General features: G+C 71.9%; 1 protein-coding gene across 1 annotated transcript; it reads left to right on the plus strand.

Moving 5' to 3' along the window:
* The first annotated feature begins 666 nt into the window (after window positions 1-666).
* On the plus strand, window positions 667-16,179 carry BAZ2A (bromodomain adjacent to zinc finger domain 2A). The gene is given in 34 exon segments (XM_075133776.1): window positions 667-765; window positions 4,150-4,287; window positions 4,811-5,389; window positions 5,846-5,989; window positions 6,589-6,792; window positions 7,212-7,418; window positions 7,496-7,556; window positions 7,635-7,743; window positions 7,914-8,015; window positions 8,095-8,305; window positions 8,420-8,481; window positions 8,591-8,656; window positions 8,740-8,931; window positions 9,031-9,285; window positions 9,687-9,901; window positions 10,055-10,129; window positions 10,403-10,565; window positions 10,680-10,739; window positions 10,814-10,949; window positions 11,031-11,605; window positions 11,936-12,161; window positions 12,251-12,406; window positions 12,481-12,644; window positions 12,733-13,016; window positions 13,092-13,224; window positions 13,339-13,485; window positions 13,573-13,799; window positions 13,875-14,018; window positions 14,121-14,246; window positions 15,635-15,725; window positions 15,728-15,775; window positions 15,777-15,912; window positions 15,915-15,980; window positions 15,983-16,179. Coding segments are annotated over 33 exon segments (5,529 nt in total). The 5' UTR covers window positions 667-765; window positions 4,150-4,151; the 3' UTR covers window positions 16,012-16,179.
* Window positions 16,180-16,373: the final 194 nt, after the last annotated feature.

Raw genomic sequence — 16,373 nt, forward strand, 5'->3', positions numbered from 1 at the left:
AGCCCCCACCGGGCAGGGAGCCCCCAGACCGGGGTCCCCTGCCCCCGCACCGGGCGGGGATTCCCCCCCCTCCCCCGGGGCGGCACCGGGACCCCCTTCTCCCCCCGCCGCCCCGGTACCCGGAGGCGCCCTCGGCCCCTGCGCAGCGCGGCCCGGCCGGTCCCGCGTGACGTCACTGGGGATCCCGGGGGCCGGCGCAGCCCGCGGAGGGGGTGGGAGGGGGCGCCGGTGTCCTCGCGGCCGCGCCGAGCCGAGGAGCGCCCGGGTCCGGCGGGGTCCCGGCCCGCGGCCGCCCCGCGCGCCCCTGCCCCGCGCGGCGCCGCCGTTCCCCGGGGTCGGGCGGGGCCTGTGGGGGCGAAAGGGGAAGCGGGGGGGCGGTCCCGTGGAAGCGGGGGGACCCGGGGCGGGGGGGGCGGCCCCGCGTGGGGATTCCCCCCGCCCTGACCCCGCCGGGGGCGGGGATCCCCTCCAACGTGGGCGCGCGGCCCGCCCCCGGTGACGCGCGGCGCCGCTCCCGGTGACGCCATCGCGGCGGCGGTGACGTGCGCGCGGGGGGCGGGGCTGGGACCGCCCGGCGGCGCGAGGCGCTTCCTGCCCTGCGCCGCTGGCTCGGCTCCGCTCGGCGCGGCGGGCCCGGTGCGCTGCGGCCCGGCCCGGCCCGGCCCGGTCCGCGCGGAGGGGCCGCGCCATGCGGAGCCGCGTCCCGCCCCGCGCCGCCTGAGCCGGGCCCGGGGCGCCCGCCGGGCCCGCGCCGCCGCCTGCCAGGTGCGGGGTCGGGGCGGGGGGTTGCCGAACGCGGCGGCCGTTAACGGCCGGAGGGGGGCGGTTGGGGCCCGGCGCGGGTGGCCGGGGGCGGCCCCGGCGAGACCTCCCCCCATTTCCCGACCTCGGTGAGACCCACCCTCCCTCCCCCGCATCCCGGTGCCCGGCGACACCCCCCCCCCCCCCTTTCCCGGCCCCCGGCGAGCCCCCCGCTCCCCTCCCGGTGAGGCGTCCGGGCCCGACCCGGCCCAGCGGCCCCGGCCCGGAACCGCGGGGACACCGGGCCCCTGTCCCCCGTGGCCGGTGCGGTTCCCCCTGCTTTCCCGTCCCGGACGCAGGAGGAAGCCCACCCCGCCCCGCACCGTCTGCCCCCCGCCCCGTCCCCGGTGGGTTCCGCCGCCCCCTCCCGGCCCGGGACCCCCTGCGGCGGCGGGTGGGGGCGGGGCGTTCCCCCCTCCCCCGCGAGAGCCGGCGGGGGGGGGCTGCGCGGGGGGGGGGTGTCCTTGCCGCAGGGACCGGGGGGTCCCCGCCGGGTGCGGCGCCGCGGGCGGGGGCGCCGGTCCGGGGCCGCGTCCGTCCGTGTCCGTGTCCGTCCCCCCGCAGGAAGTGGCCGGGAAATGGCAGCCGGTTGTTGCGTCTCGTTGTTTTTGAAACGTCCTTTTTAATCAGGTCGCGTCTCGCTCCCGGGGCCTCCCGGTGCCGCCGGGCCGGGGGGGCCGCGCTCCCTGCCAGGGCAGCGGCGCCGGCTAAGCGTCACCGCCGGCCCCCCCCGGCCCGGAGCTCTGGGCCCCCCCCGGCTCCGGGGGCCCGTCCCTGCCTGTGAGTGCCCCGTGTCCCCGCCTGGCACCCCACGGTCGGGAGCGCGCTGAGACCGGGCCGGGTGCTGGTGGGTGCTGCCGCCGCCAGGTTTGGGCTTTAACGCCGGGGCGAGTGGGTGCTGCCACGCCGGCTCTGCCCACTCCAGTGGGACCCGGGGATCAGCCCCGCGGGGAGCAGCCCCCGCGCACCCACCTCGTCGCTGCCGGTGAGACCCCGGCAGTGCCGCCCGGCCCGAGGCTCCCGGCCAGCCGTTGGTGCATCCCCAGGGCCGGCCGCGTCCACGGTCCTCGCCCTCCTCACCTCGCCCGCTCGCGGCCAGCTCCGGTTACGCGTCGTGGCCCAGTTTGTGGCTCCGCACTCGGTCACGTGCTGCCTGGCGGGGGGAGCAGGGCTGCAGCGGGCAGGAGCCCCAGCCCCGGGCAGGAGGCGACGGCCTCTGCCCGCACCACACCCAGCGCTGGCCCGGCTCCCGGCGATGCCGAGGGCGGCTCCAGCACCCACAGGGCCCAGGGTGTCCCCAGAGCAAGGGCGAGCTGGCACGTGTGGCAGTGCCGCAGCCCCTGGTCCCCGTCCTGGGGCAGCTGCTCCCTGCAGCCGGCACGGACGGTGCTGCCAAAGCTGGAGCCTGGCCCCGTGGTTGAGCTGCTCCCGCCCGGCTGGTCTCCCCTCTCCCAGCCCCTCTGCCCTCGCTGTAGTTAATTCCCACCTTCCCAGCTTTTATTTTCCCCTCTCGGCCGCGGCGCTTCTCTCCCGGCCACGGTCCCCATGGCCACCTCCGCTCCGGCCCCCTCCCCGTGCCTGGCACGCACCCGGTCCATCCCAGTCTGCGGCGCTGACCTGCGGCCGCCACCTGTCCGGTTCTGGCATGTCCCTTTGCCGCCTGCTCTGACCTCCAAAAGCCGGCAGCGGCGTTCCTGGCCGGCGCATCACACGCGGGGTGGGACCGGAAAGGCTTTTTCTTTTTTTCAGCCATCCTGCGGCCGGTTTCCCCGCGCCGGCCAGGGGCTCCCGGCTGGGGTCAGGGTAGGGGCTGGGCTGCACCAGCCCCCGGCTCACGGGTTGGGGGGGGTGGCTGCGGGGCCACCCCGGGATGTCCGGGAGCTACGTGCGTGTGGCAGCTGTGTCACCGCCCATACGGGTTTCTCTGGCGGATGAATCACCAGTGTCCCCGGCTGGCCGGGAGAGCGCGCGGCGGCCCCAGCCCCTCTGGCCCCCATCGGGGCGCCGGCCGACGCGGGCAAGGGTGTGATGAAATCCCCGCCTGGGTTTCGACACGGGCCATGCCACGAGCTGCTGCTAAGCGCCGCATCTGCCGAATGTGTGGCGGCGTTGGCCCTTCCGGAGAGGTCGGTGGAGCCAGTGCCGCCTCGGCCAATGGCAGGTTCAGCGTGCGCAGCAGGACGGGGAGACGCCGGCTGTGGCAGCCCCGTGGGGTGTCCCTGCGCGTCCCCACCAGCACCGGGGTTCCCATCTCATCTGCTGGGCTTGTAGGGCCTCGGCTCCCCCACACCATCTGCTCCCCTGCCCCACGCACCAGGACCCCCTCGGGTGGCTGCCGGCCATGCCGGTGGCACAGCAGGGTCCCGTCCTCTGGCTTGCCCCCACCGGGAGCCGTCCTCGCGGTTCTCTGGTTTGGAGGGAGCGTTTGCTCCTCCTGGGCGGTGAAGGTCACCAGCGGCTCCTGCCTGTCCCCAGGCTGTGCTGAGCCAGCTCCGGGGCTCCAGATCCTGCTTGTTCCCGGCTGTGACACGAGACCGGCCTGGATCCTGCCTCAGGTGGCTGCCGCGGAGGCGTCCCTGGAGCTGCGCCCGGGAGAGAAGGCGCTCAGGTCCCCTTTGGCTGGGGGGGATCGCGGCTGCAGCGGGGGCACCGGCTGTCACCACAGAGGCGTTTCTGTGCCGGGAGCGCAGCGTTCCCCAGGGAGCGCCGGGCTGTGCCGGGGCCCCGTGGGGTCACGGAGCTGCTCTGGAGGGACCAGTCCTTCCCTGGGAAACGGCCCCTGCGGCTCCGCAGCCTCCCGGAGCTCCCGCGGTCTCGCCCTGTGCCGGGACCCTGGGATGGCGGCGCCAGGGAGCCGAGCGCTTGAGTTTTAATGTGGGAAGAAGCGCGGGCGGGCGGCAAGCGGGGTTTCTCGGTGACGGCCATCCCTGGGGATGCTGGAGCGCGGTGACGAGCTGTGCTCACGCAGGTGGCGGCTGGTCCCGCTGGGGCTGCCGGGCCTGGGCCAGCTCGTGGCAGAGGCAGCATCGTCTCTGCTGCGCTGGGGGCCCGGCGAGGGGCACTGTGGTCCCGAGGGGCTTCCACCATCGCTCCTTGCCCTCCCCAGCCCTGCCACGTTTCTGTCGAGCTCTGGGTCGGGAGCTCGCCCTGCCCTGGGCTGGGCTGGGGACCCGGCGCTTCCCCCGGCTCCCTGTCAGGGAGCAGCTCTGCCCCGGCGCGGAAGCGGAGGGTCTCCACCCTCCCCGCAGGCCCCGGTGGCGGGTGGCAGGGCCGGGCCCGGCACTTGTCACGCTGGCAGCCCCGGTCCCCGCCAGCAGTTGAGCCTGGTGCCTCTTCTCCCCTCTGCAGAAATGGAAACAAACAACCATTTTAACTTCACTGGCCTTTCCTCTGCACCCGCTGCCTCAGGACCGAAACCCACGCCTGCCTCAGGGGACAGCCCCTTCGCCCACGGCTCCCCGCTCAGCTTCCCCCCGCAAGGGAAAAGTAAGTGTCCCCGCAGGGCCAGCGCGGCCCAGCCGGGGTCGCGGGGACAGAGGGACCGCGGCAGCGCAGCTGGCGGCAGCTCCCCGCACATGGGGTTGGGGCTGGGGGTCTGTCGCCTGCCCGCCGTCGCCTTGGCCTAGAAAAGCGGCCGTGCCGGAATGGGGTCTCTGTGTGGATTTGGCCAGTCAGCTGATCCGGCACAGCCCTGCCAAGCGCCCGGCTAATCCCCGGCGTCCTGCGGCTCTCAGCCCGGTGCCGGCGAAGCCCCGTGGTGGGGCCGGTTTTGCCGAGCGGGGAGCTGTGCCCGGGCGTGTTGGGAGTGCAACGGCCCAGCTCTGTCCAGGTGCAGGCAGCAGTCGTGCTGGGGCGGGGGGGCACCGGGGGAGCAGGGTGCTCCATGACTGCTGGGGCAGGTCGTCCGTCTGTCCTCAAACCCTCTCGTCCGCCGCTGGCGGGGCCGGGTGTTGAGAGATGCCCCCGCCATGCCGCTGACCCGGCTGTCTCTCTTCTGGCTCCCTCACAGGTCTGAACGGGGGCATGAATGTCAATGGCTTCTCTACTGTATCTCACCCCAGTACTTCAGGGACCTTCACCCCCAGCTCGCCGCCCGCCGGCACGCCACCCCTCCGCGCCTACGACTGCCTCTGGGACTACGCGCCGTACCCGCCCGCCGGCGGCCTCAAGGACAGCAGCCCCGCTGCCCCCCCTCTCTCCGGCCTCGGACAGTTCCCGCTCAATGGCGTCACCGGGGGGTCCCGGCCGGCGTCCCCGGGGCATGGCACTAACCTGAGGGGGGCCGGGCAGGAGTTCTGGGGTAACGGCACCCCCGGCCCCATGGGGCTGAACTTCGACTCGCAGGAGCTGTACGACTCCTTCCACGACCAGAGCTTCGAGCTGATGCAGAACGGGCCGGCCGGCTTCTACACGGCTGCCCAGCCCTCCCCCATGCTGGGCTCTGGCACCCAGCCCTTCTCGCTGCCGCCGGAGGAGCCGGGCGCTGGCGAGGGAGATGGCGACGCTGCAGCCAAAGAGATCCCCCCCGCCATCGCGGAGAACGGGGGCGGGCTGGTGGGCAGCATGGAGCTGGAGGAGGCACAGCCAGGTAGGAGCCCAGCGCTGCCGGTGCGGGCGGGCAGAGCTCCGGGCTGGGGCGCCGCGGCCCCGCCAGGCGGGTGCTGGATCCCGAGCCGGGACGGTGGCGTTGGGCGTTGCGCTCCCTGGGGAGGCCCGACCCACCTGCCCCGTGTCCCGGCCAGGGCTTGGCCTGTCGCAACTCGGAGTCGGTGTTGGGATCTCGTTAGACCAGGCCGGGCGCAGCCCGCGGCGTCACTGCCGGCAGAGCGGCGCTCCCCCTGCGCGGGCGTGTGCGCGAGCCCGGCTGGGTGCTGTGGGCGGGCTGGGTGCCGGGGGGAGGCCCGGCAGCCAACCGCCCTGGTGCGGGGAACGGCGGCAACTCGTGCCAGGTGATACCCCGGGGCGGGGGTGGCCGGGCCCCGGGCTCTGTCACCATCGCGTCGCGCTGCCACATGGGCTGTTTTCGGTCGGTTGTTGCCTTTAGACTTGAAGATCTGCGGCTACAACGGGTCTGCCCCCGGCACGGGCAGCGGCTGCCTGGGGGACGCGTCACCCATCGCCCCTCGGCTGGAGGACGCCCACATCCTGAGCGAAGACCCCCTGGAGCCCTTCGAGTCCCTGGCCAGAGGTAGGGAGGCTGCCGCCCCACTGGGCTGGGGGGGCGCGTTGGGGCCGTGGTGGGCAGGGTGGGCAGCTGCCTGCACCCGGCTGGCATGGCCACCCCCTGCGCTGCCCTGGCCCGGCTGCTGCCTCTGCCCAGGGAAGCGGCGCCCGGCCCCTCTCCGTCCCCTCCGGGCAGCGGGCGGTGGTGATGGCGATGGTGGAGGAGGCCTCCTCCGGCAGCCTCGGTGGGCAGGCAACCCTGGGCAGGCGCTGGCGGGCAGGGGCGGGCCCGCGTCCCTGCCGCGTCCCTCCCGCGCCAGCCTCCTCCGCGCTCCCTTCCTTCCCTTCCTTCCCAGCTCCGTGACGAGGCTGTTACTCAGCGCCTGAACTTCCGCGCTGGTGAACATCACCGCCACCGCCACGGCCATTTTGGGCTCCTCCGCTTCCCAGAGGAGGGGGCGTGGCTGGGGGCGCAGAAACCCCTTAACCCCTCTTCTGCCGGCGCCTTTTCGGCTGGGGGGGCCCGGTCGCCCCCCGCGCCCAGTGTGCTCGGCCACCCCTCGGGAGCAGAGATGTGGGTCTGCGTGCCCCCAGCCCACGTCCTGGCGCTCACCCCCCCCCCAGACCCCGGCACCGGGGACCTCTACACGATGGACGACTCGCAGCTGGTGAGCGACAAGTCCCCCCTGGAGGAGCCCCCCGACCTGCCCGGCCTGCGCTGCGCCGCCAGCCCCCCCCTCCACGCCGCTGGCCCCTTCAGCCTGCTGCCCGCCGGCCCCCCGCCTGCCCCACTGCTCGCCGGCCCCGGCTCGCCGCCCGCCCTGCACGGTACGTGCCACAGCAGGACAGGCCGGTGCCCCCGGCCGGCTGCCCGCCCCCCACGCCAGCTGGCCCCCGGCTGCGGGGGGGTGGCCGCTCCGCCGGCCTTGTTCTGCCTCCGCGGCTGCCGCAGCAGCTTTGTGTCCGGGCAGAGCAGGGACCCCGCGTGTGCCGGCGCCCGCACCGGGGAGCTGCGGCCGGTGCTGGTGGGGACCCCACGGGGGATGAACGGTGCGCCGTGTGGGCGCCTGCCCCTGGCTGGGCATGAGCCCCGTGGGGGGTCTCCACACTGCAGGTGCCCCCGTCCAGCTCGGGGAGGGGATGCGCAGCCACATCCCCCCGGGGACAGGCAGGGGCTCTCTGGTGTCATGGGCAGAGCACGAAGGTGGCCACGCTTGGCGGTGACGTCCCTGACCTTGGCTCCACAGACAGCACCATCGACCTGAACAGCAGCAGCCACGCAGGGCCGGAGGAGACGGGGTCCCTGGAGCTTGACCCTCCGCTGGAGCCGGAGTTCCCGGCCCCATCCACAGAGGAAGAGGAGGAGGAAGAGGCCGCCGACAGCTGTCTGGAGACTTCTGCCGTGCCAGAAGGAGAGAGCGAGGAGGCTGCCCCGCTGAGCGCCTCGGCAGCAGGTAAGGCCGAGAGCCCCCGCGGGTGCCCCCCTCCACCCAGCGCGCCCGAGCCCAGCGTCCCGTCCCCTCTCTCGCAGGCGATGTCCCCCGCCGGCGCATCGCCACCCAGGAGGAGGTGCGCTTCCCTCTGCAGCACGGGTACGTGATGCCGTCCCCCTCCGGCTGTCCTGCCCCGCGGCTGCCCCGCGGCACCGGGCTGAAGCTCCTTGTCCCCAGGTGGAGGCGGGAGGTGCGGATCAAGAAGGGGAACCACCGCTGGCAGGGCGAGACCTGGTACTACGGGCCCTGCGGGAAGAGGATGAAGCAGTTCCCGGAGGTGATCAAGGTATGGGCCCCGGGGAGGATGGGGTGGGGGATGACCTGGGGTCCTGGTCCACCACGGCTCTGCCAGACCCCTCACGGCAGCAGATGGATGCTGCTGGGAGCTATGGAGCCCAGAGCGCTGAGCCCCTGTCATGGTCTTCCTCCTCCTCTTCCTCCTGCTCCTCCCCCCAGTACCTGAGCAGGAACGTGGTGCAGGACGTCCGGCGCGAGCACTTCAGCTTCAGCCCCCGCATGCCGGTGGGAGACTTCTACGAGGAGCGGGACACGCCGGAGGTGGGTCTGGGGGCAGCTGAGCCGCCCTGTCCCCCCCCCCGACGCTGTGCTGCGGGAGGTGACCGGATTTGTGCCGCAGGGTCTGCAGTGGGTGAAGCTGAGCCCCGAGGAGATCCCCTCGCGCATCCAGGCCATCACGGGCAAGCGCGGGCGACCTCGCAACGCCGAGAAGGCCAAGCCCAAGGAGCCGCCGGCTGCGAAGCGCGGCCGGGGCCGGCCTCCCAAGGTCAAGATGGTCGACTTGCTGAGCAAGACGGACGCGCGGCTGCTGAAGAGGCTGGAAGCCCAAGGTACCCCCTCCCCGGCCCCACCGGCACGGCGTGGCTGGTGCAGCCCCTCGCAGCCTGGCTCTGGCGGGACCCCAACAGCCGGCCCATCGCCACCCTCCCTCTCTGCTCTCGCAGAGGTGCTCAGTGACGAGGACAAGCTGAAAATGAGCAAAATCAAGAAGAAAATGAGGCGGAAGGTAGGAGTGGCCGCCCGGGGCTCGGGGTGGCTCTGGGCCCCATCTGGGGCAGGGGCTTCCCTCGTGCGGGAAGGCCACTTGGTCCCTGAGCTGGTCTTGTCTCTTCCAGGCCAAGAACAAGCAGAAGCAGGAAGCCAAAGCCCCCAGAGCGAAGGAGGCCAAGAAGAAGTCCAAGGTGAGTCTGCAGGGTACGAGGGGGCCGGGAAGGGGGCAGGAGATGGAGCGGCTCCCCACACGCATCCCGGGGAATGTCCTCAGGCCAAGGAGAAGAAGGGCAAACCGGAGAAGGGCAAGGACAAAGCACGGCCCAAGGAGAAGAAGGGCAAAGGGGCTCGGAAGGCGGACAAGGGCCTGCTGGCCCAGCGGCGCCTGGAGGAGCGGCGGCGGCAGCAGCTCATCCTGGAGGAGATGAAGAAGCCCACAGAGGACATGTGCCTGGGGGACCACCAGGTAGGCTGGGGCGCGGGGGGCTTGGCTGGGTCAAGCTGGTGAGCCGGCAGCCTGCCCGGTGCCTCGCCGGCCCTGACTGCCCCCTCTCCTTCCCTGCAGCCCCTGCCAGCCTTCTCCCGCATCCCGGGCCTCATCCTGCCTAGCCGCGCCTTCTCCAACTGCCTGACGGTCGTGGAGTTCCTCCAGAGCTACGGCAAGGTCCTGGGCTTCGACCCGGCCAAGGACGTGCCCAGCCTGTGCGCACTGCAGGAGGGGCTGCTGGGGGTGGGCGACAGCGCGGGCGAGGTGCAGGACCTGCTGGTGCGGCTGCTGCAGGCTGCGCTCTACGACCCCGGGCTGCCGCCCTACTGCCAGGTGAGCCGGCCCCCCGGCCCCTTCCCGGCCGGGTTGGGGGTGTCAGTGCCCGCGAGGCCCTGGCTGCTGCAGGCTTGGGACAGGGAGGCCCAGATTTGGGAGGTGCTGCTCTTGCTGCAGCCTCCTGCACCCTCTCCCTGCGCCTCGCCGGCTCCCAGCCCCTGGCCCTTGGGATGCGCCCGCGTCTGTCCTGCTGCAGGGGCCTGGAGCGCAGCAGGCAGGCAGCCCTGCCTGGCCCTGCCTGGCTCGCCTGGGCCACCCCTGGGATCATTCCCACTCGGGTTCCTGGCCCTGGCTTTCCCACCTGGGAGGTGCTGGTGCCCTCCCTTTGTTTTTTCCTCTCCTGGGGCACCCCCCCGGGGCAGGAGGGGACTCCCCAACCCCATCTCTGCTCTGCCCAGTCCCTGAAGATCCTGGGGGAAAAGGTGTCGGAGATCAGCCTGAACCGCGACACCGTCTCCGAGATCCTGCGCTGCTTCCTGACGGCGTATGGGGCGGGCGAGGACCTGTGTGACGGGCTGCGGACCAAGCCCTTCCAGGCACTGCCGCCAGAGAAGAAAGCCGCCATCCTGGCCTTCCTGGTGAACGAGCTGAACAGCAGCGCGCTCATCATCAAGTGAGCGTGGGTGGGGGGCAAGAGCATCCCCTGATCCCGGCCCCTCCTGCCTGCGGGCACGGCGCGGGCATGTTGGCGCCCGGCTGGGCCCCTCTCCTTCCCGGGAGAGCTGCGCGGAGCCGCCCGCCGCAGCCAGCTCCTGTCTCCTTGCAGCGAGATCGACAAGACCCTGGAGAACATGTCCAACTACAGGAAGAACAAGTGGATCATCGAGGGCCGGCTGCGCAGGTGGGTGGGTGGGAGCGGCCCGCGGCTCCCGCTGCCTGCGCCCAGCGCAGGCAGCACAGCGTGCCTGCCGGCTGGGAGGGGGCTGCTCCGCCGGACACGGCTGGGTCCCACTTGTGGCCTCTGCACCTTCCCCTCCACGTCCCGGGGCTGGGGGCTCTCGGGGTGTCTTCCCCGTGCTGCGGTGTAACCGTGTGCCTCGGCCTGCCGGGGAGCAGGGTGCGCGTGGGGGCAGGCAGCGGGCAGGCAGCGGACGCCTCGGCTGTGTCTCGGCAGGTTGAAGGTCGCCCTGGCCAAGAAGACGGGCCGTCCCGAGTCGGAGATCACGGGCCTGGAGGACGGGCGGCGCCGGCGCAGCTCCCGCCTGACGGAGGAGACGGGCCTGGAGATGGAGGAGGAGGAGGAGAGCCGCGGACGGAAATCCCGCAGGGAGGAGGAGGTGGGGTGGCCGCGGGGTCCGCTGCTCACAGGGGGGCAGAGGTGGGGACACCGCCCTCGGGGGTCTCTTCTCCGCCTGCCCACGCTTCCCTGACAGATCCCTTCCCTTCCCCAGGCCGACACGTCTGCGTCCAGCGTCCCTGAGCTCGAGAGGCAGATCGAGAAGCTGGCCAAGGTGAGCAGGCGGTGGAGGGCTGGGGGCTCGGACCCTGCTGCGGGGCCCGTCACCGCCCTGCGCTCTCCCCACAGAGGCAGATGTTCTTCCGCAAGAAGCTGCTCCATTCCTCGCAGACGCTGCGGGCAGCTTCTCTGGGCCAGGACCGGTACCGGCGGCGGTACTGGGTCCTGCCCCACCTGGGCGGCATCTTCGTGGAGGGCACGGAAGGTGAGCTGGGAAGGGGCTCCTGGGGGGGATCTCCTGGCTGGGAGAGGACCCCACGTCTCACCTCCTCCTCTGCCCTTGCAGTGGCTGAGCCGGCGCCCCAGGAGCCCCCGGAGCAGAAGATGTCTCCCCACGTTTCCCCGGTGAAGGAGGAGCCGGTGGACGTGCCCATTCCCAGCCGGACGAACTGCACGGCCTCGCGTTCCCGTGGCCGGCCCCGGAAGAGCAAAGAGGAGCTGTCGCAGCACTGCGGGCCCAGACCCCCCCCTGTCAATGGGGTCCTGGAGGAGTCGGTGGCCCTGGGGCAGAGCCAGCACGACCTCAGCCAGTCCGCCTTCCTCTCCTGGCTGAGCCAGACGCAGTCATCCCTGCTCAAGGACTCCGTCCTCACCCCGGACAGCAGCCCCGGCAAGGGGGACACAGGGCTTCCGCCGCTCGAGGCCCCATCGGACCCCGTGGAGGAGGAAGAGGAGGAGGAAGAGGAGGAGAGTGCCCCAGAGGCTGCGGAAAAGCGGGGGCCCTGGTTCAACCTGCTGCCCCGGACGCCCTGCGACGACCGAGCCCCCCTCGCTACCTCCTCTGTCGAGCCCTCGCCGCGAGCCGCCGCGCAGCCCCGTGGCCAGCCCCGTGGCGAGCTGCCCAAGAGCTCGGCCCAGCAGGTACGTGCTTGGGCCTGGCCGGGTGCGGGGTGCTGCGCCCAGCATTTCCACCCCAGCCTGTGGGGACCGTGTCAGGGGGAGCCTCCCTGGGTGGCTGGGGGAGCAGAGTGGGGCCCTCTGCCTGGGCACTGGACACCCCGGGGCTGGGGGGATGCTGTCCTCGTGGTGGCACACCGGGAGCCCGCTCCTGCTGCCCCCAACCCTCCGGGCCAAGCCTATGAGAAGCGAAAGAGCCACAGGGCCGGGGGGCTGTGGGATTGGGGGCCGGGGGGCGGGGGGCTGAGGAGCGGGTGCATGCCTGGCCCTTCCGACGCACTCCGTCCCCACCAGCTGAATGGCCTCCCCACGGACGACCCTTCGGCTCCCCTGCTCGCTTCCACGCCGGTGCACGCCGGCGCCAGGGCCCACGGCGCCTGCCCCAGGAGCCGGGGCAGCCTGGAGAAGCTCCAGGACCTGCCGGGGCAGCCCAAGCGCCGAGGGCGGCCCCCTACCAAATTCTTCAAGCAGATTGAACAGAAGTACTTGACACAGCTGACGGAGCAGCCTGTTCCCCCTGGTGAGAGCCCAGCCCAGCCCTGGGAGCCCCCGGGCAGGGGGTGCTGGTGCCCCCGGCGGGATGCTGAGCGCTGCGGTGCTGCCTTGCAGAGATGCAGAGCGGCTGGTGGTGGCTGCAGGACCCCGAGGAGCTGGAGGCGGTGGCTCGCGCGCTGCACCCGCGGGGCATCCGGGAGAAGGCGCTGCACAAGCACCTCACCAAGCACAAGGAGTTCCTGCGGGAGGTCTGCCTGCGCGCCACCACGGGTAAGGGCTGCCCGCGCGGGCCGGGGCGGGGGGCTGCTGCCCGTGCCCCCGCTGAGCCCACCCTCCACCCCCAGACCCCATCTTCCACCTGCGCCCCGAGGCGGCCGGCACCGCCGTGTCTCAGGAAGCCCTGGCCCAGTGGTCGGTGATGGAGAGAGCCTACGAGACCGACCTCTCCGTCCTGCAGTGGGTGGAGGAGCTGGAGCAGCGCGTGCTGATGGCGGACCTGCAGATCCGGGTAGGTGCCGGCCCGGGCGCCGTGGTGGCCTCGGCCGGGCGCTGCGGTGCTGTAGCCTCAGCCCGCCCTGAGCCTGTCTCTCCCGCAGGGCTGGACGTGCCCCAGCCCCGACTCCACGCGGGACGACCTGCAGTACTGCGAGCACAAGGTGGAGCCCCTGGAAGACATCACCGTCCGGAGCCGGCGGGACGGGCTGCCGCTGTGCCGGGAGCGCACCAACCCCCTGGACCTGGCGGTGCTGCGGCTGGCGGCGCTGGAGCAGAACGTGGAGCGGCGCTATCTGAAGGAGCCGCTCTGGCCCCTGCACGAGGTGGTGGTGGAGAAGGCCGTGCTGAGCAGCCCCGAGGAGCTGAGCCTGGGCCCCACTGAGATGTGAGCCCCGCGCCCCCCCTGGCTGCGCCGCCGGGACGCGAGCGGCTCTGGCTGAGCACCATCTCCCCGCCGCAGAGCCTACGAGATCACGCCCCGGGTCCGGACGTGGCGGCAGACGCTGGAGCGGTGCCGCAGCGCAGCCCAGGTCTCCCTCTGCATCTACCAGCTGGAGAAGTCCATTGCCTGGGAGAAGTCGGTCAACAGAGTGGTGAGAGCCCGTGCCGCGCCGCCGGGCGGGAGGGCGAGAGCTGCCTGCCGGCGCCGGGCACCCTGGGGTGGCAGTGACCCCGGTGCCGGCACGGCTGAGCCCTCGTCCCCGCAGACCTGCCTGGTGTGCCGGCGCGGGGACGACGACGAGCACCTGCTGCTGTGTGATGGCTGTGACCGCGGCTGCCACCTCTACTGCCACCGGCCCAAGATGACGGAGGTGCCCGAAGGCGACTGGTTCTGCTCCGTCTGTGTCTCCCGGGTAGGTCGTGGGGCAGTCCCCCACCCGCCGGGGCCGGCGCTGACCCTGGGCTTCGGTGGTGACCCCCGTCCCCTTCCCTCCCTGCAGGCGGGGGAGTACCGGGACCCCTTGTCACCCCGGCGAGGCAAGAAGCGGAAACGGGGGCGTCTCTTCGGGGGGAACCTCGCGGAGGAGGAAGAGAGCCCGCGGCGCCGGCCGGCCTTGCGCCGCCGCGAGGGGCTGCCCGTGCCGCGCTACGCGGGCGAGGGGCTGTCCCCCGCCAAGCGGAGGGGCGCAACGCTGCGGGGCCAGCCCAGCGACCTGACCTTCTGCGAGTGAGTGGGGCCGGGGGCGGCGGGGGGCCGGGGCCGCGTCCCCGGGGGCTCCCCCTGACCCTGCCGCTCCCCCAGGATCATCCTGATGGAGATGGAGTCGCACGAGGACGCCTGGCCCTTCCTGGAGCCCGTCAACCCCCGCCTGGTCCCCGGCTACCGCAAGATCATCAAGAACCCCATGGACTTCGCCACCATGCGCACGCGGCTGCTGCGGGGCGGGTGAGCGGGCGTCCCGGGCGGGATGGGGGTCCCTCCTGGGGATCGGGGTCCCTCAGGGGCCGGCGGGTCCCCGGCCGCCACCGACTGCCCTCCTGCCCGCAGGTACTCGAGCTCGGAGGAGTTTGCGGCCGACGCCATGCTGGTGTTCGACAACTGCCAGACCTTCAACGAGGACGACTCGGACGTGGGCAAGGCCGGGCACGCCATGCGCAAGTTCTTCGAGAGCCGGTGGGAGGAGTTTTATCAGGGAAAACACGCTACTAACCCGTGAGCGGGGCGGGCCGGCGCCCCCCCGCCCGACTGGGGCTGGGGTCCCCCCCGCACCCCCCCAAGAACTGACTCCTCTGGAGCTGATCTCGCTGCCTGCTGATCCCGCGCGGGGGCCCCCCCCGGCCGGCGCGAACGGGCCCCCGCCCCGCGGCGGGCGCCCGCGGCCCCTTCCCGCTGCCCGGACCCCCCCCTGCCCGGACCCCCCTCTCCCCCCCAGCACCACAAACTCACAGACTGTGTAAGCCAAAAAGAAAAAAAAAAGAGGTGTTTTTTTCTTTCTTTCTTTTAAATTTTATTTTGTAATTAAGAGCAGAAACAGCCCCCACCCCCCCACCCCCCAACAAACGAGGGAAGCGAATCCTCCCCGCTGGGAATATTTAATAATAGCAATAGTTCGTAGTGAATGTGTCCGAGCACTCCTGTGCAGCGTCTACATGCATTAACGGCCAGTAAAGTGGACTTAGCCCCCCCGCCTCGCCGCCCCCGCCCCGGCCGGGACCCCTGCCGCGCAGACACTTTACGGGGAGGGGGGGCCCCCGGTGCAGCCCCCGCTGCCCTCGGACCCCCTGCCCACGGCCGGGGCGGGCGCCGGCCCCTCCCCACCTGGCTCCAGGGACCAAACTGGGGAGGGCGGGGGGGCCCCGGCAGCCCCTTTCCCTGCCTCCACGTCTCAGGAAGAGCCCGGCCCCCCCTCCCCGGCACGAGGACCCCCGGGGCTGTGCCGGGGTCCTGGCCGCCCCCACGCCCCCCACTGGGATCCCTCAGGGACGCTACTGCAGGCCCCGGGGGGGGCCCGGCCCCCCGCACCCCCCCCCCCCACGGACTTGAAGCCTCAGGCGGGTGTTTGCCCCCCAGACCCCTGCAGGGTCAGGGGGGTTGCACTGGGTGGCGAGGGGGCCCCCCCGGCTGGTGGGGCCCGCGCTGGGGCGGGGGTCCCCCCCCTGCCCCCAGGTCCCCCCCAGCGCAGTGGGCGGCCGGGGAGGGTCCGGGGCCCCCCCAGCCCCCCCGGCCAGGATATTACGGGTACTCGCTCTGGGGGTTCGGCAGCCGGCGGGGCTGTGGGGGGGCCCCGGGCGCGTCCCCCCCCGGCCCCACAGAGCACTGAAAACAACTCACCTACCTGGGCAGGAGGGGGCCCCGGCCGCCCCCCCGCCCCCCCCGTCTCTCAAAGTAGCCTTTTTTCTATCAGATAACCTCAGAAACTTTTTATTTTATTTTATTTTTTTGCTTTGAAATAAGAGGTGGATTTGAAGTCTATTTGAACTGACTTTATATTACGCATAAATATTTATATTTTATCTAAATAACTGCGCTGTAACAAACTTTTTTTGTGGTTTGTTTTTTAGTAATGTTTCGGATCCGTCAGGTTTTTTTCCGTCGTGGGAAAGTTTTCGGGAGTCTCCGTATCGTTCTCGTGTTCGTTCAGTTGAAGTTCCTCCCCCCGGCCCCCCCGGTTTGACACCCCTCTACCCCCGCACCCCCCAAGGGCCCCCCCACGGCCAGCGCCTGCCCCCCGCAGCCCCCGCCGGGCCCGGGGCGGGGGGGCCGGGGCCGTTTCTCTTTGCCCCCCCCCCAGCCTTGGTGCCCCCGGCCGGGGGGGCTGCGGCATCACCGGGAGCATCCAGTCCCCCCCCGGCTGCGGCCCCTTCCAGCCCGCCGGCCGCCTTTTCTATAACCAGCCGTGTCGTTTTAGTGACTTTTTGATAATGTACAGGTTTTGTGAATTTAAATTTATTTCTTTCTATATTTTTAGGACCAATCTCATTTTTAATAAGGTTTAAAGGAGGAAAGGCAGCCCCTAGCCCTCCTCGCCGTTGCCTGTTGATGTCCCCACGAGCTGTAGGACCCCGCGTGTCGCGTTCGAGAATAAACAACTCACGTTTGATAGACACACGCTGGTCCGAGCCCTCTGTGGGAGCGGGGGGCTGGGGGGGCTCGGGCTGGGGGGGCTTCGGGGGGGCCTGGGCTATGGGGGGCTGCAGGGACCCCCGAGCTGAGGGGGGGGATGCTTCGGGGGACCCTGAGCTGCGGGGGGCTGCACCCCTTGGTGTCCCCCCGCCCCCCCTCCCCACATGACAGAGGCAT

This window comes from Calonectris borealis, chromosome 30, assembly GCF_964195595.1.
Source record: "Calonectris borealis chromosome 30, bCalBor7.hap1.2, whole genome shotgun sequence".
Classification (NCBI taxonomy): domain Eukaryota; kingdom Metazoa; phylum Chordata; class Aves; order Procellariiformes; family Procellariidae; genus Calonectris; species Calonectris borealis.